The following is a 26,262-nucleotide window of genomic DNA, read 5'->3' on the forward strand; positions in this document are numbered from 1 at the left end:
AATATCTTTTTTCTTGTACCTTATCACATGGCTTTTCAAATCTATAAAACTTAAATGAAGATCATTGCTATATTCCCATGATTTCTCCGCTGTTTGTCTTGAAGTGAAAATCTATCCTAACAATCCTATTTGGCCCAAATATATCTTGTTCTTCCACAGGTGTTTCTTAGCCTCTTTTAAGTGTGTGTGCGTAATCTTACCTCATTAGGAAAATTCTTAGGAACAATGAGAACTCTACTCCATTCATCTTGAATTTGATCTTCTGACCTTGCCTTTCGAATTATAAAAGTTTTACAGTGGCTGAGCTGCACATCTCCATATTTCTGCATGCATTTCTGTTTAACTATCATCTGCTCCAGCTGCCTTTGCACATTTCAGGTTTCTGATAGTATTTCCTTGAATATTTCCCAGAAGGGTAACGAGTGTGGTAAAAAAAGCAAAACAGGATTATGAAAGGAAACTAGCTATGTAAGCTAAAGAATCCCAAACAGTTCTTTCAATATGCTGCAAGCAAAAATAAACTGTACATGGCAGAATGATTTTAAGGAATGACGATGGTAAAGAGGTCACTGAATCAGTCGATATAGTGGAATTACTGAGCGAGCACTTTGCAAGAGTATATCATCCAGGTGGTGACATTGAAAAAATGAAGGAACCATTAGTTTATACGGGAATTGTGATGAATGAAGAAGTGAATGAAGGAGGCGAATAGTCTATTACAGAACCTTAATGTGAATACATCTGTGGGATGGTATACCGGCATGCGTCTTACGTGAAGCGGCTAAAGAATTATCAGTGCCCTTGACCATGTTGTTTAATCTGAGTCTTGGGTCTGGTTTAGTCCCAAAGGTGTGGAAAGAGGGGAAAATAGTTCCACTGCATTTGCAAAAGACTACTGTTGCAAATTACCGACCGATCAGCATATCAGGAGTCGTTGTCAAGGTCTTTGAGAAAGTAGTCAAGGGAAAAATACAGGAATGGATTGATGAAAATGAGATACTGTACAGTGGACAGCATGGCTTTGTGAAGGGTAGATCATGCCTCAGTAATTTGCTCAAGTTTTATAACACAGTGACTGCTGAACTGGATAAGTGTAATGGGTTTACAGTGATACTGCTGGACCTGGCTAAGGCATTTGACAGGATACCACATGGAATTCTAATCTGTGATGGATAGGTGGGTGGTTGATGGAGAGATTTCATAGAGTAGTTTATTCAGGACTAGAGTCCAAAAGACGGCCTGTGAACTAGGGGTGTGCTGCAGGGTTCTTCTTTTCTTGGACCGCTGCTATTTAATTTGTTCATTAACGACATAGGGAAGGATCTAAGAGGAACAGTTCATTTGTTTGCTGATGATGCAAAGTTAGGTAGGGCAATAGTGAATACAGAAGATATCAAAATCTTGCAGGAAGACTTTGATAGATTGGAGTTCTGGGCTAAGGAGAATGCATGTCAATTTAATGTGACAAAATGTAAGGTTATGCATTTTGGGGTCGAAAGATTAGCAGCAGTATACCACATTGGTGGAACTGTACTCCATGAGATTGATGAGGCCAGGGACTTCGGAGTGTTGGTGGATAGGGAGATGAAGTTTAGGGGGCACATTGCAAAAGTGGCTAAATCAGCTCATCAACTCACTTGGTTGTTGAAAAATACTTTGACGAGCAGAGACAAGCAAGTTATTGTACCTCTGTACCGAGCCTTGATAATAATTATTATTATTATTCAGGCCTCCATGGAGTCAAAAGATTCATCGTGGGAGGGTTTCCTAAGAACATAAAGTCTGTCAAGACTCATCGAGGGGAGATCCCCCCCCTAAGAAACGCAAAGTCTCCCATACCACTCTTTAAACTCATTGACCGTTCTCGCTTCCACCACTCCATTAGGCAATGCATTCCACGGTTCAACCACCCTCCACACAAAGAAACCACTCCTTACCCTCTTGCTCACAGTTTCCTTTTGTAACTCATAGGGATGTCAAAGACCTCATCTCAACTACTGTGCCCAGATTTCATCACCGAGGTTTCTTCTTGATGGGGAGGAGGTGGAGAGGATCCAGAGGCAAGTGACCAAGATGATAGCAGGTCTATGAAATGAACCTTATGAGAACAGGTTGAAGATTTGTGGGTTGCAGAAATTAGTTGATAGGCGGAAAAGGGGAGATATGATTGAGACATTCAAATTGCTAAAGGGTTTCTATAGGATTAATTTAGAGGATATATTTGAGATCAGGACTGGTGGTGGGACAACTAGGGGGACATCTATGGAAGCTGGGGAAGAGTGTGGTTAGCAAGGGTGTTAGAGCTGGATTCTTTACTTTTAGAGTGTTAAATGAGTGGAATAAGCTGCTAGAATCAGTTGTGGGTGCAATGACAGTGAATGAGTTCAAGGCAAGGTATGATAGATACTGTGAGAATCTCGAATAGGTGTGTGAACATGTTTAGGCCTCCCTCGATGAGTCTAAGGACTCCCTGGAATCACCTGTAATAATAATAATATTTGCTGCTTTTTCTTTTTTTCCAGAATTTCTTTTTTAACAACTTAAGTTTGCATATTTTTCTAGACTTTCAAAGAGCTTCATTACATCATGATTATCAAATTCCTGATATTTACCCTCAAGGGGTATACAGGATATGATAGTACTACATGAAAAATTTACATCATTACTAACTTCCTATCTACAATTTTCCTCCAAATCAGTCTGTTACCTGTTAAGACTCCAATATTATCAGATCTTATATTTCTGTCTTCTAAGGCACTGTATCAATGCACCTAAATCTTGGTCTTCCTCTGGGTCTTTTTCCTGCCAACCTGGCAGAGAATACTTGTTTTGCTAATCTTTCCTCTCCCATTCTGTTTAAGTGACCATACCATCTGAGATTAGCTATGCTAATACATTCCTGGATGCAGACAATCAGGGGTGGCTCGTGCATACGCACTGCGGAACTGCAGCACCAACAATTTTTCTCGATATATAAATATATTTATTACTTTATTTATATTTGCTTCTAATGTTTGATTTTATCATTAACAATCCTATACAGTTCTCTTATTTTGTATAAAAAGTAATAAAAATCCATTTTGTGCGAAGGATGCTAGCAGTACTGTGTTTACCACAGTGTCATATTGCTACGTGCGAAAGCATATGCACGTCATAGTGAGATGTGAGCTAGTAGCGTAGTTGCCACTGTCCGTTGCACAGTTCCACTGTTGTTTATATGCAGTTTGCGCCAGTAGTAGAGTGTTTGTAGTGCTTATTGTGTTTACTCCGTCTCTTTAAATATTTGGACATTACAATTAAAGGATTAAATTGTAATAATGTCCAAAAATTCTAAATCCATTCCTTTAATTACAATTTAGGGAATGGATTTTATTTTAAAATAATTTTGAATTATACCAAATTGTATAATTTTATCGATAATAAACAATATTTTTTCATGAATATATTTTATTTTTAAGTAATTTTGAATTATACCAAACTGTATAATTTTATCGATAATAAACAATATTTTTTCATAAGACTATTACACTTTTTTATATAATCTTTATCAAGTAGCTTTATTTTATCCTCCTACATGTTTCACCACTCTGTTTCTATTGGCATCCTCAGGGAATACAAACTAGTAAGCTAAAATGAAGGTTACAGACTAGGTTATAACCGATGGTTCTAAATCATACAAAAAATTGGTATTTTGTGTGACAATGTGCGTGTCTCGTTAACGTAATTTATTCGTAATGGCTCATGACGTAATTGTTATGAAAGTTCATTTCTTTGATGTTTAATGATCTGATAAAAGTTTTCCAAATTTCTGGTAAAATTAGACCTTGATTCTTGTTTAGGTTTTCAGTTTTACGGACGACTGTAGCTGCTTCTTTAAATGTTCTTGAATGGTAGTTATCTTCTATGTATGGCATAAGGCTCTTATCCCACTCAATGTGATGGTTAGTAGAGGCAAAGTGCATGAAAGGACCGAAATGTCTTGTCTGTTATTTCTGACATATCCTATGTGTTCTTTCTTTCTCGTTTCAAAGCTTCTAGATGTCTGACCTACGCAACTAATACCACATGAGCAAGGAATATTATATACTCCAGAGTACTTGTAGAATGGGTGAGGATCTTTCGGTGATCTTAAAAATTTCCGAATAGTGTTGATTGGTTTGAATGCCACTCTGATCCTATGTGGTTTTAAAAGAATACGTGTGTAGAGGCTTAAGTGCTGTGAGGACATCATGTTGGAGGCTTAATGGATTTTTTACAGCACTCAAAAAGTGCTGTAAAAATTTTTTTGAGTGCTGTAAAAAATCCATTAAGCCTCCAACATGGTGGTTTTAAAAGGTTAGCTAATTTTTTGGAAAGGTTGTTGACAAAAGGAATCGTAATTGTACTGATATATTGGACGTCATTCCTTTTGTCAACAACCTTTCCAAAAAATTAGTTAACCTTTTAAAACCACATAGGATCAGAGTGGCATTCAAACCAATCAACACTATTCGGAAATTTTTAAGATCACCGAAAGATCCTCACCCATTCTACAAGTACTCTGGAGTATATAATATTCCTTGCTCATGTGGTATTAGTTATGTAGGTCAGAAGCTTTGAAATGAGAAAGAAAGAACACATAGGATATGCCAGAAATAACAGACAAGACATTTCAGGCCTTTCATGCCAATTTGCCTCTACTAACCATCGCATTGAGTGGGATAAGAGCCTTATGCCATACATAGAAGATAACTACCATTCAAGAACCTTTAAAGAAGCAGCTACAGTCGTCCGTAAAACTGAAAACCTAAACAAGAATCAAGGTCTAATTTTACCAGAAATTTGGAAAACTTTTATCAGATCATTAAACATCAAAGAAATGAACTTTCATAACAATTACGTCATGAGCCATTACGAATAAATCACGTTAACGAGACATGCACATTGTCATGCACAATACCAATTTTTTGTATGATTTAGAAACCATCGGTTATAACCTAGTCTGTAACGTTCATTTTTGCTTACTAGTTTGTATTCCCTGAGGATGCCAATAGAAACAGATTGGCGAAACATGTAGGAAGATAAAATAAAGCTACTTGATAAAGATTGTATAAAAAAGTGTAATAGTCTTATGAATAATTGTCAAGAAAAAATTTAACATAATATTTTTTCATGTTTAATTTTTTAAAAAATTTTTACCATAATTTTGATATTTTGTCGAAACACATATACACTGTACTTAGAGTGTGTATGTATATTTCGAAAGTTGCAGCACCCTCATGATTTCAAACCACGAGCCGCCACTGCTGACAATGTCAAGTTCTTTCCCAGTATCCTCATTTTTAATGTGATATTGCCATTGATGTCATCTGTTCATGCCCGTAATCTTTCTCAGGACCCTCATATCTGCGATCTCTAGTCTTTGGTCAAGTGTTTTACTTTTCACCCAGCTTTCAGATCCATAATTTAAATTAGTTTGAACACTGTCTTGTATACAGCTAATTTAATGTTTTGGCTAATTTCTCTCTTATTCCATATAAATTTATTCAGTTGACTTCCTACCATACAATACCAGCTATGTTGATTCTGTTGGCTATTTCCATATTTAATTTACCATCTTCACTAAAAATCATGCCAAATAGCTGAAAGCTTTACTTGTTCTATAGGTTCTCCATTCACAACGCAGTTGATATTTTGAATGCTTCTGTCTATATTCATTGTCTTTGTCTTTTTAATGCTGACCTTCATACCATATCTATTACAACAGTCATTCAATTTGGTTAGGGAATCTTGCAGACTTGTACCAGATTTATTTAGAAGTATGACATCATCTGCATAAAGCAAAGAGCTGACATTAACTTCTCCAATTCTGATATCAGATTTAATACTACTTCATAATGTGATCCATATAGATAATGAATAACAGAGGGGATAATGCACATCCTTGTCTGACACTAGATTTAACATTAAACTACCTTCCTGTACTTCAATTCTAACTGCTGACTTACAACTCAAATAAAGATTAAATATTGCTTGATATAATACCCTATTAACACCATATAAACTAGTGTTTTGAATAGCTTTTCTCTTGGCACCTTGTCACATCCCTTTTGCAGGTCTACAAAACTTGATACATATATTTGTTATATTCCCATTATTTCTCAACTATTTGTCGTAAAGTGAAAATCTGATTCTGACAGCCTCTGTTTGGTTTGAATCTAGTTTGTTCTTCACCAAGCTTCTCTTCCACAATCCTTCTCAAGTACACTTGCATATATCTTACCAGGAACACTTGGTAATGAAATACTTTTGTAATTATCACATTCAGTTTTATTTCCCGTTTTATATCTGGGTGCTATGAGAGCACTACTTCGATCATCTGGAATTCGTCCCTCTGTCCAGGCTTTCTGAACTATTCAGTGCAACCACTGTAAGACTTTTATGCCTACGTACTTGAACGTTTCTGGTCAAATGTCATCTACTCCTGCTGCCTTTCTGCATTTCAAGCTTTTGATGACTTTTTCTACTTCAAGTATGGATATGTATTCCTGACTGCATACCTGGTCAGTATTTTTTACCACTGTGCTGTCATCATTGGCTGTTTCATTTAGCAGTTTTTCAAAGTAATTACTCTATACTTCAAGGATATCTTTTTCTCCTGTTTTCATGTCACCTTTATCATCTCTAATACCTTTTACAAAATCTTTCCTTCATTTCTGAGCTTCTTCAACAACCTCCAGAATATCTTGCCATCCTCTTGATATTTATTTTCTGTTCTTACCTGTGACTTTTATTTAGCTAGTTTTACAGTGTTTAGCTTTGTTACATTTGTCTCTGTATTCTTTAAGATCACAAGCTGACTTATTTTCCAGGAACTTTTGATATGCTTTCTTCTTTTATTTCACTGCCTTTGTAACTTCCTGTGTCCACTGCGGAGTTCTGATTTTTCTATCCTTACAGACAACCTTGCCACATGCCTCTCTGGCTGAATCAATCAGGGTTTTCTTCAGTGCTTGCCACTAAATCTCTGAGGTTTGGTTCATGTTCTGAAACCCTAATTTTTTCTTGAAAAATATTTGCATATTTTAATCAACCGTTCACATCTGAGAGCTGCTTAACTTTTATTTGCCTTAAAACCTTTTTACATGTTCTTATTTTCAGTATGAAATTCAATTTCATCCTGCTCAAGACTAAATGGTAATAATTTCCGATTTCAAATCCTCTGTACACTCTGGTGTCCTGCACCAGGGAGAAAACATCACTATCAACAATAGCATAGTCAATGAGACTTTTCTTATTCCTAGCCTCTTCTTTCCATGTAAATTTGTGCACATTTTTATGTTGGAACATTGTGTTAGTAATAACCAGTCCATGTCCTGGTCAGAAATCCAACAGGTATTTGCCATTATTATTAGCTTTGCTCTTTTCTCCATATTTTCTCAAGATATTTTTGTATGTCTGACAATCATTGCCTACTCTGCTATTTAGATCCCCAACAAAGACCAACTTTTCCTTTTTCATTGTGTCAGTTGCTCAAAAAAATTCTCCACTTCTACCTTAGTATTCTAGTAGTAAGACTTATATGTTGGTTAGACATAACTGGTAATTAATTTACGGAATTAACAACGCACCTCCCCTCATAATGTAAAACAGTACTACATCTCTTAAGAGCTGCGTTTTACATTATGAGAAAATATCAAGAACAGTGAGGAAGCTTGCTTCACCTTTGCAACGAGTTGCCGTGGTGTGTCACTACCAAGGGGTCACTTACGCTTGGAAACGCTGACAGTTCGTCGGCATGAAATGTTACAGATCGTAGTGTTCGATCTTAGTTTCGCTTACTGGCTGAAAAACAAGAAGGGATTTTTATCCCCTTAACTTATAACAACCTCGCCAGAAAAAAATAGCCTTTTCGCTTTTCATACTTCATATGCGTTGTTAATTCCGTAAATTAATTACCAGTTCTACCTTAGTAGAACTTTCTGTGGGACCAGAGGCACAAATAAGTCTCGTTGTCCAGTTCCCCATTCTGATAGTTGTTCACAGCACTCTACTCAAGACTTCCTGCCATTTAAGAAGATTAGCCTCATATTTAGTGTTGATTACTATGGCTACTCCTCCTTTTCCTTAATTGTCATTGTCTGTCTTCATTACATGCCTTGCTGAAATAAATTTCTTCTGTCTACTGCTGAGTTCTCAAGGCTGGTTCTTGTTTTCACTTTCATGTACATATTTTTTTCTTCAATGCTCATATTTATCCTGCTCAAAATATGGCCAAGGAATGGGGTAGGAACTGATTATTTTTTTAAATTCCTCATATGTATTTGTGTTTTGAACCAGTCGGAAGAAATCACTATTATCAGTGACATAGTCAGTGAGACTAATTATTTTTTTGTCTTCTCTTCGTGTGAATTTGTGCATATCTTTATAGGAAGATGATGTTAATAATGATTTACATTGGAATTTACATTGAGGACAATTTCTATTGTCCTCAATAGAAATCCAGCAGGTACTTAACTATTATTAACTTTACTCTTTTCTCTAAATTTTTCCAAAACATTTCTGTCTGACATTCATTTCCTACCCTGATGTTTTCATCTCCAAGAAGGACCAGCTTTTCCTTTATCTTACAAATCTAAAAATTGTTCAGTTTTATTTATTTTTTTTATTTGAATCATCTTGTGGAACTATAAGCACAAATAAATCTCATCCTCCAATTTGTCATTTTGCAGTTTGTTCACATCCTACTTAAAATTGCCTGACATTCAAGAAGATTATATTTAGCATTGAATACTATAACTCTTTCTGTTCCTTAATTGTTGTCTGAATAGTACATCTCGTAGTTATTTAAAAGAATCACTTGCAGCCTATGATGGTCATTTCAAAAGATCTGCACATGCATACCCAGCAGAATGATGTTTCCACTTTCATGTTATGAATCATACTTAGAGTACAAATATTGTTTTGCTCATTTTGTTTTTGGTGTTAGTTTTTCTGCAAAATCTGACTGAGGTTATGGCTAGTCATCATTTTGCTTGACAAAATATGTGAGGTATCTGATTTTATGGAAAAGTGTAGATGTCCTGTCTACACTTTTCCATACAATCAGATACTTCTGATTGTAGATATGTATTCAGATGTTAGTAAGTATACAGATACTATCATCAGATGCCTGATGTTAGCCATCCAGATTTTGATATCAAAGATATCAAAATCTGGATAGCTAACATATTTTTGATATCTTTCCTAATAAAAAACTTTATCTTTCCTGATTAAAAAAAAATTAGGAAAAAAAAACCCACTGAGAAATGCTTAACTGCCATTGATGATGTTTCTGATAAAATGACCCTTATTGAACATCAACAAGGTTTGCTCAAACATTGGACAGCAGTGGCATGGCAAAATAGCAGTTATATTGAAGGCCTGTAAATGTAGCTTCTTAAATGTTTGGCTTCACACAGAATATTACAGTTTGTAGAAGTTTGAAAATTCAGAAATTCCAAATGATGCCTTTTTAATCTGAGCTTCTTTTGCTATTGACCTAGCATTCTTCTTGTCTCCCAGTTCCACTTTCAAATAGCTCATGTGGAGGTGGCAAGGATTTTTCTCTCAGAACTTTGATTTTTCATCCTACAGAACAGCCATACTTTTCAAAAGAATACAACTGACAGACCTAACAGTAGCCTCTTAGGCATAGGAAAACATTCCAACTCGAACCAGTCATGTTCTAGTTATATTTCATTAAAGTTATTACAAAGTTTAATATAAATAATTGATAATGTTTGTAAAATTTATTACTGGAAAAAACTGCTTCTGATAACAGTCTTCATGAAAAGTGCAGTAACTAATGAAGATACAAGAAAGGTAATGATTACAGATAATTTTTTTTGTTGATGAGATATAGCAATTTTCAAATAAACAACTCACAAAATTTACAAAGTGTTATTTAAGTGGAATTAAGGAAATTCTTGTTGACTGAATTTTGATCACTGAGCAATGTCATATTTTCTGCAGATAAGCCAATCTTCATACACACGGATATGTTTTTTAATTATCCTATTGCCAATGCTTGAATTATCTAACCGGATCACTGATCTTTTTCTATAGCTGTCCACTACGTTTTTCTGGATAAAGCTAAATTCCTTTCTGAGTACTAATTAAATTTTATTTTCAGTTTGTGTTGTCAATGTGGAACACCAATAGAGCCTAATCCTGCCAATATGTGTGTGGGTTGTATTAGAACTCAAGTGGATATTACGGAAGGAATTCCCAAACAAGTCATGATTTACTTTTGCAGGGGATGCAATAGGTAGGAAATCTGTATGTTTAATTACTTGTAATATTTTTTGCTGAACGATTAGAATTTTACTGTATTTAATTTGCAGGCAAGAATTTATACCTTAATTATTAATGAACATTAATGCTATAACTTGATTATCCCTTCAAACTACAGTGCTATGCAAAACACCTGAACTCGTAAAATAGCATGATCTCTTAAATGTTATATCATTCATAAAAAAAAATAATTGGTCCAGGGAAGTCTTATAATGCTAGGATTTTCAGATACAGCTGTATTGGCCTTTAGTCACAGTAATTTTTCAAATTTTAATTAATCCAGATTTCACAACTTTTTAATTATGAAATCTGAATGTAAATACAGCATACGAATTAGATGTGAAACTACACGATAATCACAGTAATTAACTTATGAAAGCACAGATATTTCATACTGAAAATAACCATACATCCGTGCATAGAAACAAGCAAATCAAAGAAACGAGAATACAAGGTACATACAACAATTGAATTTGTTATGTACCTTGTTGCCGTTGCTAGAAATTAATAACTGTTGCTGCATGCTAGAAATTAATATATTAATAAATAATATTATTAAAACTATTTTTGATGGTTACATAAAATGAGAATCTCACCGTTTTTTTTTGGAGGGGGGGACACACAATCGTTCCGATTTAGATTTAGCCGATGCTAAAGGGCTTTGCAACTTTCTTTGAAAAAGTGTTCATATTTAAAACTGCTTTTGTGGAGAAGATGAGCTTCATCCCACTGGATACTGTTTATTGTCAATACTATGTTGTACTAGACCAGACTTTTGAGGTTTCATGTATTCAGCATAATATTGATCTTCATTAATTCTTTTTTCCACAGAATGGCCTGTCTGCCCAAAGTATGTAAGATTACATTCACAAGGTATCTGGTAAACGCCAGCTAATGATTGAGGTGACAGTTTGTCTTTTGTAGATGGCAACAGAGAAATTTTGTTGATAGGAAAATAGGTGGGAACAAGGTGATACTTCTTCAAAATTCTGCCAATAGGTTCAGAGATACCAGAAATATAAGGGAACGTTGAAGAATCCTTCAACAGACTCCTATGTTCCATCACCTTCCAACAGGTGATGGAACATAGGAGTCAGTTATCTTCTGGATGTGATTAGGGTTGTAACCATTAAATTCCGTTAAAGTTTTGATAGTGAGAAGTTCTTTTTTGTAAGCTTGAGAGGAAAGAGCACACATTATGTGGTATATTAATTACAGACTTGGTAACACAGATTTTTTAAGAGGTGTGATGAGCAGACTTTCGATTAATGTATCTGCCAGTAATGGTAGGTTTTTGATAAACACTGGTTGATAAATTACTGGAGGTTTTGCATGTAAGAAGGACGTCCAGCCTTTTCTTTTTCCATGGTGAACTGAATGTGTGGATGAAGGCTATTGATCCATTGTAGGAAAGTGTTAAGTTCATTTTCAGAATGAGTCCAAACAGCAAAAACATCAACAACATAACAAAACCAATGACAGGGTTGGGAATGAATGGATGAGAGCAAGGTATCTTCCAGATGCTTCAAAAAATAGCTTGCCAAAGGTGGAGACAGAGGGCTACCCATGGCAGTGCCTTCAACCTGTTTATAGATTTTGTTTTTCAGCTGAAATATCCTGATTCTATAACAAATTTAAAAATTCTTGCAATACTAGTAGGGTAATCATCATACATTAAACCCTCACAATGTCAAAGAGCTGACTGACAAATCTGACTCTTGTATTTGAATATCCTTGATTTTTTTTCCAAGAAATTTTTGATGATTGATCTGGATTGTCCAGTATGTTAATAAACATGACAGAAAATTAGCAATTCTACAGATGGGAGAGTCAATAAAATTCACGATGGGTCTTACTAGACCTTCTTAATGAACCTGTTAAAATATAATGTGCACTGACCATGTATAAAACAGCTGCAAATCTTGCTGTGATATTATTTTGGAAATTGGGGGGATGGGAGGAAGAACCGTATGCAAACAGAAATCTCCATTTCTTAATGGAGAAAACCTATAGGGGTGCTTAAGGGTCAAAGCTGTATAACTGAGAGGAGACCTCCACATAGCCTTTAAAGGAATGCGCAGAACTGACCAGGGCTTTGACCTGATGTCCAATCCTCACCTTCTCGTGGTGCACCTTGTTGGGTATCTACTCGGATACTAAACGAACGAGGATGGGCTGGCAATTTGGGATTTAGCCAACCAAATTGTATTCTTATTGGATAAACCAAAATAAAAAAATGATGGTACAACGTCACAAAATTTCATGCTGGCTGGGACGTCGCCCAGTTAAACAAGGCCTCTTGTTTTCACCAGGGAACCAGGGCGAACAGTGAAAAGTCAGCTACTGGAACAAATCTGAAACCACACCCCAACTCAACATCAGCAGAGTTAAAGATCGGTACTATCAACATAAGAAGCCTGAATGGCAAAGAAATGGAGCTAGCTGAGGAATTAGATAAGTACCAGATCGACAAAATAGGGGTGACTGAAACAAAAAAGACAAAAACTGATGAGATCTTTCTGAGCAATAAATACAAAATGTTATATTCAGGCATTAACAATCAAGGAAAAGAAGGAGTAGCCATAGTATTCAACACAAAATACGAGGCTAATTTTCTTGAATGGCAGTCAGTCTCAAGTAGAGTAATGTGGGCAAATATGAGAATGGGGAACTGGACAATGAGACCTATTTGTGCCTATGATCCCACAGAAGGTTCAACTAAGGTAGAAGTGGAGGAATTTTTTGAGGCTTTAGAAAAAGCAACTGACACAATGAAAAAGGGAAAGTTGGTCCTTGTTGGGGATCTAAATAGCAGAGTAGGAAATGATTGTGACACATACAAAAATATTTTGGGAAAATTTGGAGGAAAGAGCAAAGCTAATAATAATGGCAAATATCTGTTGGATTTCTGCTCAGGACATGGACTGGTTATTACTAACACCATGTTCCAACATAAAAATGTGCACAAATTCACATGGAGAGAAAAGGCTAGGAATAAGAAAAGTTTCATTGACTATGTTATTGTTGACATTGATGTTTTTCCACTTTTGCAGGACACCAGAGTGTACAGAGGATTTGTAATTGGAAGCGATCACCATTTAGTCTTGAGCAGGATAAAATTGTATTTCATATTGAAAAGAATAACATATAAGGAAGTTTTAAAGCGAATAAAAGTTGAGCAGCTCTCAGATGTGATCTGTAGACTAAAATACACAAAGATTATTGAAGAAAAAATGAAAGAGTTCGAGAACAGGAACCAAACCTTGGAGATTCATTGACAAGCCTTGAAGAAAACCCTGATTGATTCAACCAGAGAGGCATGTGGTGAGGTTGTCTGCAAGGATAGAAAAAAAAATTAGAACTCCATGACAGACACAGAAAGTTAAAGAGGCAGTGAAGGAAAGGAAGAAAGCATATCAAAAGTTCCTGGCAAATAAATCAGCTTGTGATCTTAGAGAATACAGAGACAAATGTAAGAAAGCAAAATATTGTATAAAACTAGCTAAACAAAAGTCATGGGAGGACTTTGGCAAGAACATAGAAAATAAATATCAAGAAGGTGGAAAGATATTCTGGAGGTTGTTGAAGAAACTTAGGAATGGAGGAAAGAGTGCTGTAAAAGGAGTTAGAGATGATAAAGGTGACATGAAAACGGCACAAAAAGATATCCTTGAAGTATGGAGTAATTACTTTGAAAAGCTGCTAAATGAAACAACCAGTGATGACAGCACAGTGGTAAAAAACACTGACCAGGCATGCAGTCAGGAATACATATACATACTTGAAGTAAAAAAAGCCATCAGAGGCTTGAAATGTGGAAAGGCAGCAGGAGTAAATGATATTTGACCAGAAATGCTGAAGTATGGTGGTATAAAAGTCTTACAGTGGCTGCATAGTTCAGAAAGCCTGGAAAGAGGGACGAATTCCCAATGATTGGAATAGAGCTCTCATTGTACCCATATATAAATAGGGAAATAAAACTGAATCTGGTTATTACTAACACCATGTTCCAACATAAAAATGTGCACAAATTCACATGGAGAGAAGAGGCTAGGAATAAGAAAAGTCTCATTGACTATGTTATTGTTGATAGTGATGTTTTCTCCCTGGTGCAGGACACCAGAGTGTACAGAGGATTTGAAATTGGAAGTGATCACTATTTAGTCTTGAGCAGGATAAAATTGAATTTCATATTGAAAAGAATAACATGTAAGAAAGTTTTAAAGCGAATAAAAGTTGAGCAGCTCTCAGATGTAAACTGTAGACTAAAATACAGAAATATTATTGAAAAGAAAATGAAAGAGTTTGAGAACAGGAATCAAACCTTGGAGATTCAGTGGCAAACTCTGAAGGAAACATTGATTGATTCTGCCAGAGAGGCATGTGGTGAGGTTGTGTGCAAGGATAAAAAAATCAGAACTCCCTGGTGGACACAGGAAGTTAAAGAGGCAGTGAAGGAAAAGAAGAAAGCATATCAAAAGTTCCTGGCAAATAAGTCAGCTTTTACTCTTACAGAATACAGAGACAAATGTAAGAAAGCTAAACAGTGTGTAAAACTAGCTAAACAAAAGTTATGGGAGGACTTTGGCAAGAATATAGAAAATAAATTTCAAGAAGGTGGCAAAATATTCTGGAGGTTGTTGAAGAAGCTTAGGAATGGAGGAAAGAGTGCTGTAAAAGGAATTAGAGATGATAAAGGTGAAATGAAAACAGGAGAAAAAGATATCCTTGAAGTATGGAGTAATTACTTTGAAAAACTGCTAAATGAAACAAGCAGTGATGACAGCACAGTGATAAAAAACACTGACCAGGCATGCAGTCAGGAATACATATCCATACTTGAAGTAGAAAAAGCCATCAAAGGCTTGAAATCTGGAAAGGCAGCAGGAGTAGATGACATTCGACCAGAAATGCTGAAGTATGGTGGTATAAGAGTCTTACAGTGGCTGCACTGCATAGTTCAGAAAGCCTGGACAGAAGGACGAATTCCTGATGATTGGAGTAGAGCTCTCATAGTACCCATATATAAAAAGGGAAATAAAACTGAATGTGAGAATTACAGAGGTATTTCCCTACTGAGTGTTCCTGGCAAGATCTATGCAAGTATACTTGAGAAACGGTTGAGAAGAATTGTGGAAGAAAAGCTTGGTGAAGAACAAGCTGGATTCAGGCCAAATAGAGGCTGTCAGGATCAGATCTTCACTTTACGACAAATAGTCGAGAAAGCATGGGAATATAACAAAGATCTGTATTTAAGTTTTGTCGATTTGGAAAAGGCATATGACAAGGTGCCAAGAGAGAAGCTATTCAATACGCTGCAGTTATATGGTGTCAATGGGGCATTATATCAAGCAATACTTAGTCTTTATTTGAGTTGTGAGTCAGCAGTTAGAATTGAAGGAAGTACAGGAAGATGGTTTAATGTTAAATCTGGTGTGAGACAAGGATGTACATTATCCCCTCTGTTATTCATTATCTATATGGATCACATTATGAAGGAATGTGGTATTAAACCTGATATCAAAATTGGAGATGTTAATGTCAGCTCTTTGCTTTATGCGGATGATGTTATACTTCTAAATAAATCCGCTACAAGTCTGCAAGATTCTCTGACTAAATTGAATAGCTGTTGTAACAGATATGGTATGAGGGTCAGCAATAAAAAGACAAAGACAATGAAAATAGGCAGAATCATTGAAAATGTCAACTGTGTTGTGAATGGAGAACCTGTGGAACAGGTAAAACATTTCTGCTACTTAGGCACAATTTTTACTGAAGATGGTAAACTAAATATAGAAATAGACAACAGAATCAGCAAAGCTGGTATCGTGGGAAGTCAATTGAATAAATTCATATGGAATAAGAAAGAAATTAGTCGGAACACTAAATTAGCTGTATACAAGACTGTGTTCAAACCAATTTTAACTTATGGATCTGAGAGCTGGGTCAGAAGTAAAACACTTGACCAAAGACTAGAAACCGCAGATATGAGAGTCCTGAGAAAGATTAGAGGCGTGAACAGATGGCATCAATGGCAATATCATATTAAAAATGAGGATATTAGGAAAGAACTTGACATTGTGAGCATCCAGGAATGCGTTAGCAGAGCTAATCTCAGATGGTATGGTCACTTAAATAGAATGGGAGAGGAAAGATTAGCAAAACAAGTGTTCTCTGCCAGGTTGGCAGGAAAACGACCCAGAGGAAGACCAAGATATAGGTGGATTGATACGGTACAAAGTGCCTTAGACGATAGAAATATAAGATCTGATAATGTTGGAGTCTTGACAAGTAACAGACTGATTTGGAGGAAAATTGTAGATAGGAAGTTAGTAATGATGTAATTTTTTCATGTAGTACTGTCATATCCTGTACACCCCTTGAGGGTACATGGCAGGAATTTGATGATGATGATGATGATAAAACTGAATGTGAGAATTACAGAGGTATTTCCCTACTGAGTGTTCCTGGCAAGATCTATGCAAGAATACTTGAGAAACAGTTGAGAAGAATTGTGGAAGAAAAGCTGGGTGAAGAACAAGCTGGATTCAGGCCCAAATAGAGGCTGTTAGGATCAGATCTTCACTTTACGACAAATAGTCGAGAAAGCATGGGAATATAATAAACATCTGTATTTAAATTTTGTCGATTTGGAAAAGGCATGTGACAGGGTGCCAAGAGAGAAGCTATTCAATACGCTACAGTTATATGGTATCAATGGGGCATTATATCAAGCAATACTTAGTCTTCATTATATCAAGCAATACTTAGTCAAATAAAGTATTGTAAGTCAGCAGTTAGAATTGAAGGAAGTACAGGAAGATGGTTTAATGTTAAATCTGGTGTGAGACAAGGATGTACATTATCTCCTCTGTTATTCATTATCTATATGGATCATATTATGAAGGAAAGTGGTATTAAACATGATATCAGAATTGGAGATTTTAATATATGCTCTTTGTTTCATGCGGATGATGTTATACTTCTAAATAAATCCGCTACAAATCTGCAAGATTCCCTGACTAAATTGAATAACTGTTGTAATAGATATGGTATGAAGGTCAGCAATAAAAAGATAAAGACAATGAAAATAGCAGAATCGTTGGAAATGTCAGGTGTGTTGTGAATGGAGAACCTGTCGAACAAGTAAAACATTTCAGCTACTTAGGCACTATTTTTAGTGGCAATGGTAAATTAAATATAGAAATAGACAACAGAATCAGCAAAGCTGGTATGGTGGGAAGTCAATTGAATAAATTCATATGGAATAAGAGTGAAATTAGTCGGAACACTAAATTAGCTGTATACAAGACAGTGTTCAAACTTGTTTTAACTTATGGATCTGAGAGCTGGGTCAGAAGTAAAACACTTGACCAAAGACTAGAGACCGCAGATATGAGATTCCAGAGAAAGATTATAGGCATGAACAGATGGCATCAATGACAATATCATATTAAAAACGAGGATATTAGGAAAGAACTTGACATTGTCTGCTTCCAGGATTGTGTTTGAAGAGCTAATCTCAGATGGTATGGTAACTTAATCAGAATGGGTGAAGAAAGATTAGCAAAACATGTGTTCTCTGCAAGGTTAGCAGCAAAACGACCCAGAGGAAGACCAAGATATAGGTGGATTGATACGGTACAACGTGCCTTAGACAATAGAAATATAAGATCTGATAATGTTGGAGTCTTGACAAGTAACAGACTGACTGATTTGGAGGAAAATTGTAAATAGGAAGTTTGTAATGACGTAATTTTTTTTTTCATGTAGTACTATCATATCCTGTACACCCCTCAGCAATTTGATGATGAAAACTATGTAAGTTGCATGTTTAAAATATTTGAAATGGCAAGTATTGAAAGTTGAAGCCAGTTGAATATATTTATATGAAAGAAATAAATTAGTCTAAACAACAAATTATCAATATACAAAACATTTTAATTTTAGCATATACATCTGAAAGTTATATGAGAGTTATGAGAAAAAAATATGTTTAATCAATAAAAATATATATAAAAAATCCTTAGCCCAATATGGTACAAATGTACTGTAGGTTTACAGATATGTAATCAGTAGAAGGATATTAACAAAATATGTCTGAAAAGAATTTGGCATTATTTGAAAAAAAACTGGATAATATTCAAGTTGTGTAAGCAGAATTATTGTATGGTTATATGATATAATTAGTTAAACAGAATGAAAGATTAGTAAAATAAGTGCATCAAGAATGGCACCAAAACAAAAGTAAGAACAAAATGATGCAAGTAGGCATGCTTTTGAACATCTTAAATTGGTGAAAGATTATAGACTGGTTTGGAAGGAAGTTATTATTAGGAAACCAGTCATGAAATATTGTGTTGGACTATCATAATATTTCGGAATATATATAGGAAATAATGATGTTCATTTGCATCATAGATATTCAATTTTTTGCATAAGAAGATAGTGTAGATTTGGAAATTATTTTATTTATTGGAGCTTGTTTCCACAGGTGATGTTCCTGCAGTCAGACATCAGTCTGACTGCAAGAACATCAGCATCATTTTGCATATAAAGCTAAATTATAAACAGTATATGTAATTACCTCATTTATATACATACATTATAAGCTGAGCAATGTTTTGACAATAGGTATCTTCAACCTCCCTCCCAGTGGCTCCCTTGTGAATTGGAATCAAAAGAAATGATGGCATTTTGTCTTAAGAAGTTGCGTGGTCTTAACAGAGTAAGTAAATATTTTAAATGTCTCTTTAATTGTTTATGATTCTTGTACTTTAAACAGATTAAGCAAATATGATTTTGTAATCACCAGCCTGGTTGGTGATTACAAAATCTCATCGCAATACCTTTGGGCTGTTAAGAAAATGTTTCTGATTAAATAGAGATCAGTATGGCCACCTATGCTTATTCCATCCTATACCATCCAACTCCCACCATGATATTGGGGTCTTTCACAAACAAACTGTGGATTATTTCTTCTTCCACTTTCATGCCATATCAAATAAGTCAGTTATCTGGTTGCAAACTGAACTTGGACTCATCACTAAAAAGTACACGAGCCCAATCCTCATTTGATGAATTGCGGTGTTCCTATGCCCAAATTCTTTTGGCCCTTTTGTGATTTGCAGTAAGTGGAATATGCACCTATACACCTATGGCATATAGAGCATATACACCTATAGCATGAAGATGAAGACGATTTCATACTGTCTGTGTCAATACCAGCCTACCTGGTTGCTGAGGCAAGTTCGCTTCGAAATTGTGTTGCGTTAAGTGTTCGATTTCTTCTGGCAACTAATGACAAATACTGATCGTCTCTTGGAGTTGTTGATGATGGGTGACCTTGACCTTATCTTCGGCAAACATTTCCCATCTCCAGAAAGCGATTCCAAAGTTGCGGAATTACGCTTTGAGATACACGACATGCTTGAGGGCCAACTTGTTGCATTTGTCTAGCTTCTAATCAACCGATGGCTCTCCAAGCCATGGATTCTGGGATATCATGTTGCTATCATTTTTAACAAAATAATAGGTGGTAGGTGACACAAGTTTACAATTGAAGTGACCGCAACAAGCCCTGCTTTTATACCCCTCACAAGTTAATATGGCTAAGACACTTTTCGACAAGTCTTAACATGATTTTGTACGCATTTGCATGTTCTACACTGTTGTATATTAAGAATATTTGAAAATAAATGTGTTACATTTGTAAATTATTTTTATAACTTTATAATTTACAAGAAAACCAAAATATTCCTAATTGTTTTGAGCAGTGTAATGAAATATACTGTATTAGTACCTAAGAATTGATCTGGGAGCCCTACTCTAGAAATCAAATATGCACTTTTTTTTTTCAAGCCACTTAAGGCTTATAATAAGCAGGATGGTAGTCCCACTGGGTGATAAAAATCCATCTTCCACCTAGACTTTCATGGAACATCACTGCACATGGCTAGGTTTGAATCCACAGCTTGTTAGTTGGAAAGTGGATATGCTAACCGCTTAACTAAGTGATTACCAAATAGACTAAGAATTTGGCTCTGGAACAGTCCGACCACAGAAGTGAGAGCTGTCGTTGGCAGACTGCCAAGAAAAGTCAATTCATGTTGAAGGGGAGAAAGAAATAAGGCGATGTATGAATTAGTCACCAACACGTGAAATTATGTAAAATTTTCCAACTGTTATACAAGCAAAATAGTTACCACTTTTAAAACTACAATGATCATAAAAGAGAAGTTCATTTTTCGATGTGTAATAATAAAAAGACAACTCGTCCCACAATACAGATTAATTACCCTATTATCGGAATGGATTCCCCTTCTTTTGGCATTTGCAGAAGTGTCGAAGGGTCTCGTATCTGTGGGCGTACAGTATATCGACCAAATTTTTAATTTGGCTGGAATCTAAGGTGTATTGGGTAAAATTTACTGACTAAAACAATCTCTTGAGACATCTGCTTCATGGTAGAATTAGCAGACAGCATTTACATCACGCTTCCTAGATGTACTCTCTTTGGTCTGTGAATTTGATTTATAGGAAGTCAGCCATACAGGAAGATACACAGGTATCTTCCTGTATGGCTGCCCACCGTCTGATTAAAATTTCTTTCTGTCCAGTTTATTCTATTGATTTTTCTTAGGCATTTCATTTCATCATCATCATCAAATTCCTGCCATGTACCCTCAAGGGGTGTACAGGATATGATAGTACTACATGAAAAAAATTACATCATTATTAATTTCCTATCTACAATTTTCCTCCAAATCAGTCTGTTACTTGTCAAGACTCCAACATTATCAGATCTTATATTTCTATCGTCTAAAGCACTTTGTACCATATCAATCCACCTATATCTTGGCCTTCCTCAGGGTCGTTTTGCTGCCAACCTGGCAGAGAACACTTGTTTTGCTAATTTTCCTCGCCCATTCTGTTTAAGTGACCATAACACCTGAGATTAGCTCTGCTAACACATTCCTGGATGCTGACAATGTCAAGTTCTTTCCTAATATCCTCGTTTTTAATATGATATTGTCATTGATGCCATCTGTTCATGCCTATAATCTTTCTCAGGACTCTCATATCTGAGGTCTCATCTTTGGTCAAGTGTTTTACTTCTGACCCAGCTCTCAGATCCATAAGTGAAAACTGGTTTGAACACTGTCTTGTATACAGCTAATTTAGTCTTCCGACTAATTTCTCTCTTATTCCATATGAATTTATTCAATTGACTTCCTACCATACCAGCTTTGCTGATTCTGTTGTCTATGTCTATATTTAATTTACCATCTTCAGTAAAAATCGTGCCTAAATAGCTGAAATGTTTTACTTGTTCGACAGGTTCTCCATTCACAACACAGTTGACATTTTCAATGATTCTGCCTATTTTCATTGTCTTTGTCTTTTTATTGCTGACCTTCATACCATATCTATTACAACAGCTATTCAATTTAGTCAGAGAATCTTGCAGACTTGTAGCAGATTTATTTAGAAGTATAACATCGTCTGCATAAAGCAAAGAGCTGACATTAACATCTCCAATTTTGATATCATGTTTAATACCACATTCCTTCATAATGTGATCCATATAGATAACGAATAACAGAGGGGATAATGTACATCCTTGTCTCACACCAGATTTAACATTAAACCATCTTCCTGTACTTCAATTCTAACTGCTGACTTCCAACTCAAATAAAGACTAAGTATTGCTTGATATAATGCCCCATTGACACCATATAACTGCAGCGTATTGAATAGCTTCTCTCTTGGCACCTTGTCATATGCCTTTTCCAAATCGACAAAACTTAAATACAGATCTTTGTTATATTCCCATGCTTTCTTGACTATTTGTCGTAAAGTGAAGATCTGATCCTGACAGCCTCTATATCGCCTGAATCCAGCTTGTTCTTCACCCAGCTTTTCTTCCACAATTCTTCTCAACCGTTTCTCAAGTATACTTCCATAGATCTTGCCAGGAACACTCAGTAGGGAAATACCTCTGTAATTCTCACATGCAGTTTTATTTCCGTTTTTATATATGGATACTATGAGAGCTCTACTCCAATCATCGGGAATTCGTCCCTCTGTCCAGGCTTTCTGAACTATGCAGTGCAGCCACTGTAAGACTCTTATACCACCATACTTCAGCATTTCTGATCGAATATCATCTACTCCTGCTGCCTTTCCACATTTCAAGCCTTTGATGGCTTTTTCTACTTCAAGTATGGATATGTATTCCTGACTGCATGCCTTGTCAGTGTTTTTTACCACTGTGCTGTCATCACTGCTTGTTTCATTTAGCAGTTTTTCAAAGTAATTACTCCATACTTCAAGGATATCTTTTTTTTTCTCCTGTTTTCAAGTCACCTTTATCATCTCTAATTCCTTTTACAGCACTCTTTCCTCCATTCTTAAGCTTCTTCAACAACCTCCAGAATATTTTGCCACCTTCTTGATATTTATTTTCTATATTCTTGCCAAAGTCCTCCCATGACTTTTGTTTAGCTAGTTTTACACACTGTTTAGCATTCTTGCATTTGTCTCTATATTCTCTAAGAGCACAAGCTGACTTATTTGACAGGAACTTTTGATATGCTTTCTTCTTTTCCTTTACTGCCTCTTTAACTTCCTGTGTCCACCAGCGAGTTCTGATTTTTTTATCCTTACAGACAACCTCACCACGTGCCTCTCTGGCAGAATCAATCAATGTTTTCTTCAGAGTTTGCCAATGAATCTCCAAGGTTTGAATTCTGTTCTCAAACGCTTTCATTTTTTCTTCAATAATCTTTGTGTATTTCAGTCTACAGTTCACATCTGAGAGCTGCTAAACTTTTATTCGCTTTAAAACTTTCTTACATGTTATTCTTTTCAATATTAAATTCAATTTTATCCTGATCAAGACTAAATAGTGATCACTTCCAATTTCAAATCCTCTGTACACTCTGGTGTGCTGCACCAGGGAGAAAACATCACTATCAACAATAACAGAGTCAATGAGACTTTTCTTATTCCTAGCCTCTTCTCTCCATGTGAATTTGTGCACATTTTTATGTTGGAACATGGTGTTAGTAATAACCAGTCCATGTCCTGAGCAGAAATCCAACAGATATTTGCCATTATTATTAGCTTTGCTCTTTTCTCCAAATTTTCCCAAAATATTTTTGTATGTCTCATAATCATTTCCTACTCTGCTATTTAGATCCCCAACAAGGACCAACTTTTCATTTTTCGTTGTGTCTGTCGCTTTTTCTAAAGCCTCAACAAACTCCTCCACTTCTACCTTAGTAGAACCTTCTGTGGGACCATAGGCACAAATAAGTCTCATTGTCCAGTTCCCCATTCTCATATTTGCCCACATTACTCTACTTGAGACCCGCTGCCATTCAAGAAGATTAGCCTCGTATTTTGTGTTGAATACTATGGCTACTCCTTCTTTTCCTTGATTGTCATTGCCTGAATATAACATTTTGTATTTATTGCTCAGAAAGATGTCGCCAGTTTTGGTCTTTCTTGTTTCAGTCACCCCTATTATGTCGATCTGGTACTTATCTAAATCCTCAGCTAGCTCCATTTCTTTGCCATTCAGGCTTCTTACTTTGACAGTATCGATCTTAAACTCTGGTGATGTTGAGTTGAGGTTTGTTTTCAGATTTGTTGCAGTAGCTGACTTTTCTCTGTTCGCCCTGGTTCCCTGGCGAAAACAACGGGGACCTTGTTTAACCGGGCGACGCCCCAGCTGGCATGAAATTCTGTCATGTTGTACCATCATTTTTTATTTTGGTTTAACCATTAAGAATACAATTTGGTCGGCTAAATCCCAAATTGCCAGGCCATCCTCGTTCATTCAGTATCCAAGTAGATACCCAACAGGGTTCACCACGAGAAGGTGAAGATTGGACATTAGGTCAGAAGCCCTGGTCGATTCTCCGCATTCCGTTGAAGGTTATGTGGAGGTCTCCTCTCAGTTATACAGCTTTGACCCTTAAGCACCCCCATTTTATTTCAATAGCATTTATTTATTTATTCTTATGGCAAAAGTAGCTACGCTGCAGGTCAATGTCCACACACTGCATACATTTCATCTTAATGTTACGTAGCACAAAATTGTTAAAAAAAAACCTAAGACAGTAAGAAACTTGCAACAGTCTCCAAGGAAGCTCCAAAGCAAGCAGTTGGGACTACAGAGAAGCCATAACTACCATACATTTTGACATGATAAATAAGTGATAAATCTCCCCCCCTCCCCACCCATTTAGACAGTCCACATTTTTACAACCACTTAAACTACTACATCCATCCTTACACCTGAGAATGTTTGTGGTTTATGGCTGTTTTAGTTGCTGTGTAGGACAGACACGTTGCTTGGGAAATTCATATGGCAGAACACATTAAGGATGTCCAGGAAGAAAAGATGACGTAAGTTAGACCTTCTTTCCGCATCACAAGGAATGGATATGGTCAGTGTGTTCTGTTAATGAAAAGGAAATGATTTAGTATTGCATACAATAATAGATTACAGGAAGCATACTCTCACTTACTGTAACAAAAATAAAGGATTATATTAAACCATGTTTGGTCTTCTCAATAAATGTTTGAGCTTAAGTTTTTTTTTAAGTAGGTTAGAATTGATACTATGTGGTTCAGTGACTTATGTGCAGGTGTTGTTTAAATATATTATTTAGCTGTTGTGATACCAGCTGGCTGGCTAATATTGTTTTGTTTTGTAAAATTAGTTCAGTAAATAAGCTTCTTGTTTTGATATGGATATTTGAGGAAAGGTGTGGGAACTTTGTTGAATAATGTAAAAAAAGAAGAGCAAAAGAGTCAAGATTATGAATTTGTTACTAGTGTTACTTTATGGGACTTCAGGGGTCATAATGCATCAGAACACAGGTCACAGCAGTACATATGGTAATTGGTTAGTATGATAATCACAAACATCTATGCCCTTGGCAGGATTCGAATCCTCAGCCTCTTGGCTGGAGAGCAGATACACTAAACACTCGGCCAACCAGGCCAACACTAGTGTTACTGCCAATAACTGAGATGATTAATGATTCGTTGTACAGGCTGCAGGAAAATTGGGACCACATTTTTTTTAAAGGGGGTGGAGTATTTTGGATGATAGAAAAGTTATACTTACAGGATGGATATCACTACTTAAATGTAGTTAGAATGGATTTGGTATTAAATGTTTGAAGAAATTGTTGTTCATTTTTTATATATTTTGGAAAGTTTAATACCTCCATATTTATTTACTGTATATGTTAGTGTATAAGATGATATTTAAAATGAAAATAAAAATTTCTGAAATTTTTGATCACCCCCCCCCCCCCCCGATTTCTGAAATCGGAGGGGGGTGATCAAAATATATCTTTTTTCAAAGTAAACAGTGTGCATGGTATCATCACGACTAGGCTACTTTTATGTAGAGAGAACACACTACACATGTCTAATTACCTTAGTATTAGATGCATGTAGTGTGTTCTAATAAGCTTTTAGTTAATATACTGATAATTAGCATATTAATATTTTATATATTAATGTTTGTGTTTAATAAATGTATTCAATAGGGCAATCATGTAGCTTTTTCATTTGGTCACTTAAGGGTCAAAACCAGGGGTGCTTAAGGGTCAAAGCTGTATAACTGAGAGGAGACCTCCACATAGCCTTTAAAGGAATGCGGAGAACCGACCAGGGCTTCTGACCTAATGTCCAATCCTCACCTTCTCGTGGTGCACCCTGTTGGGTATCTACTTTGATACTGAACGAACGAGGATGGGCTGGCAATTTGGGATTTAGCCGACCAAATTGTATTCTTATTGGTTAAACCAAAATAAAAAATGATGGTACAACATGACAAAATTTCATGCCGGCTGGGGCGTCGCCCGGTTATACAAGGCCCCCGTTGTTTTCGCCAGGGAACCAGGGCGAACAGCGAAAAGT

General features: G+C 36.0%; 1 protein-coding gene across 1 annotated transcript in view; it reads left to right on the forward strand.

The window, feature by feature from the left end:
- Nmd3 (60S ribosomal export protein NMD3) overlaps positions 1-26,262 on the forward strand; it is a 185,823-nt gene that overhangs the window by 4,979 nt on the left and 154,582 nt on the right. The window contains exons 2-3 of the mRNA XM_090393542.1: positions 10,154-10,288; positions 18,949-19,042. Coding sequence (XP_090249668.1) covers positions 10,154-10,288; positions 18,949-19,042 — 229 coding nt within the window. The remainder of the gene's footprint in view (positions 1-10,153; positions 10,289-18,948; positions 19,043-26,262) is intronic.

This window comes from Typopeltis vanoorti, chromosome 5, assembly GCF_054136105.1.
Source record: "Typopeltis vanoorti isolate ZY-2024b chromosome 5, IOZ_Tvanoo_1.0, whole genome shotgun sequence".
NCBI lineage: Eukaryota > Metazoa > Arthropoda > Arachnida > Uropygi > Thelyphonidae > Typopeltis > Typopeltis vanoorti.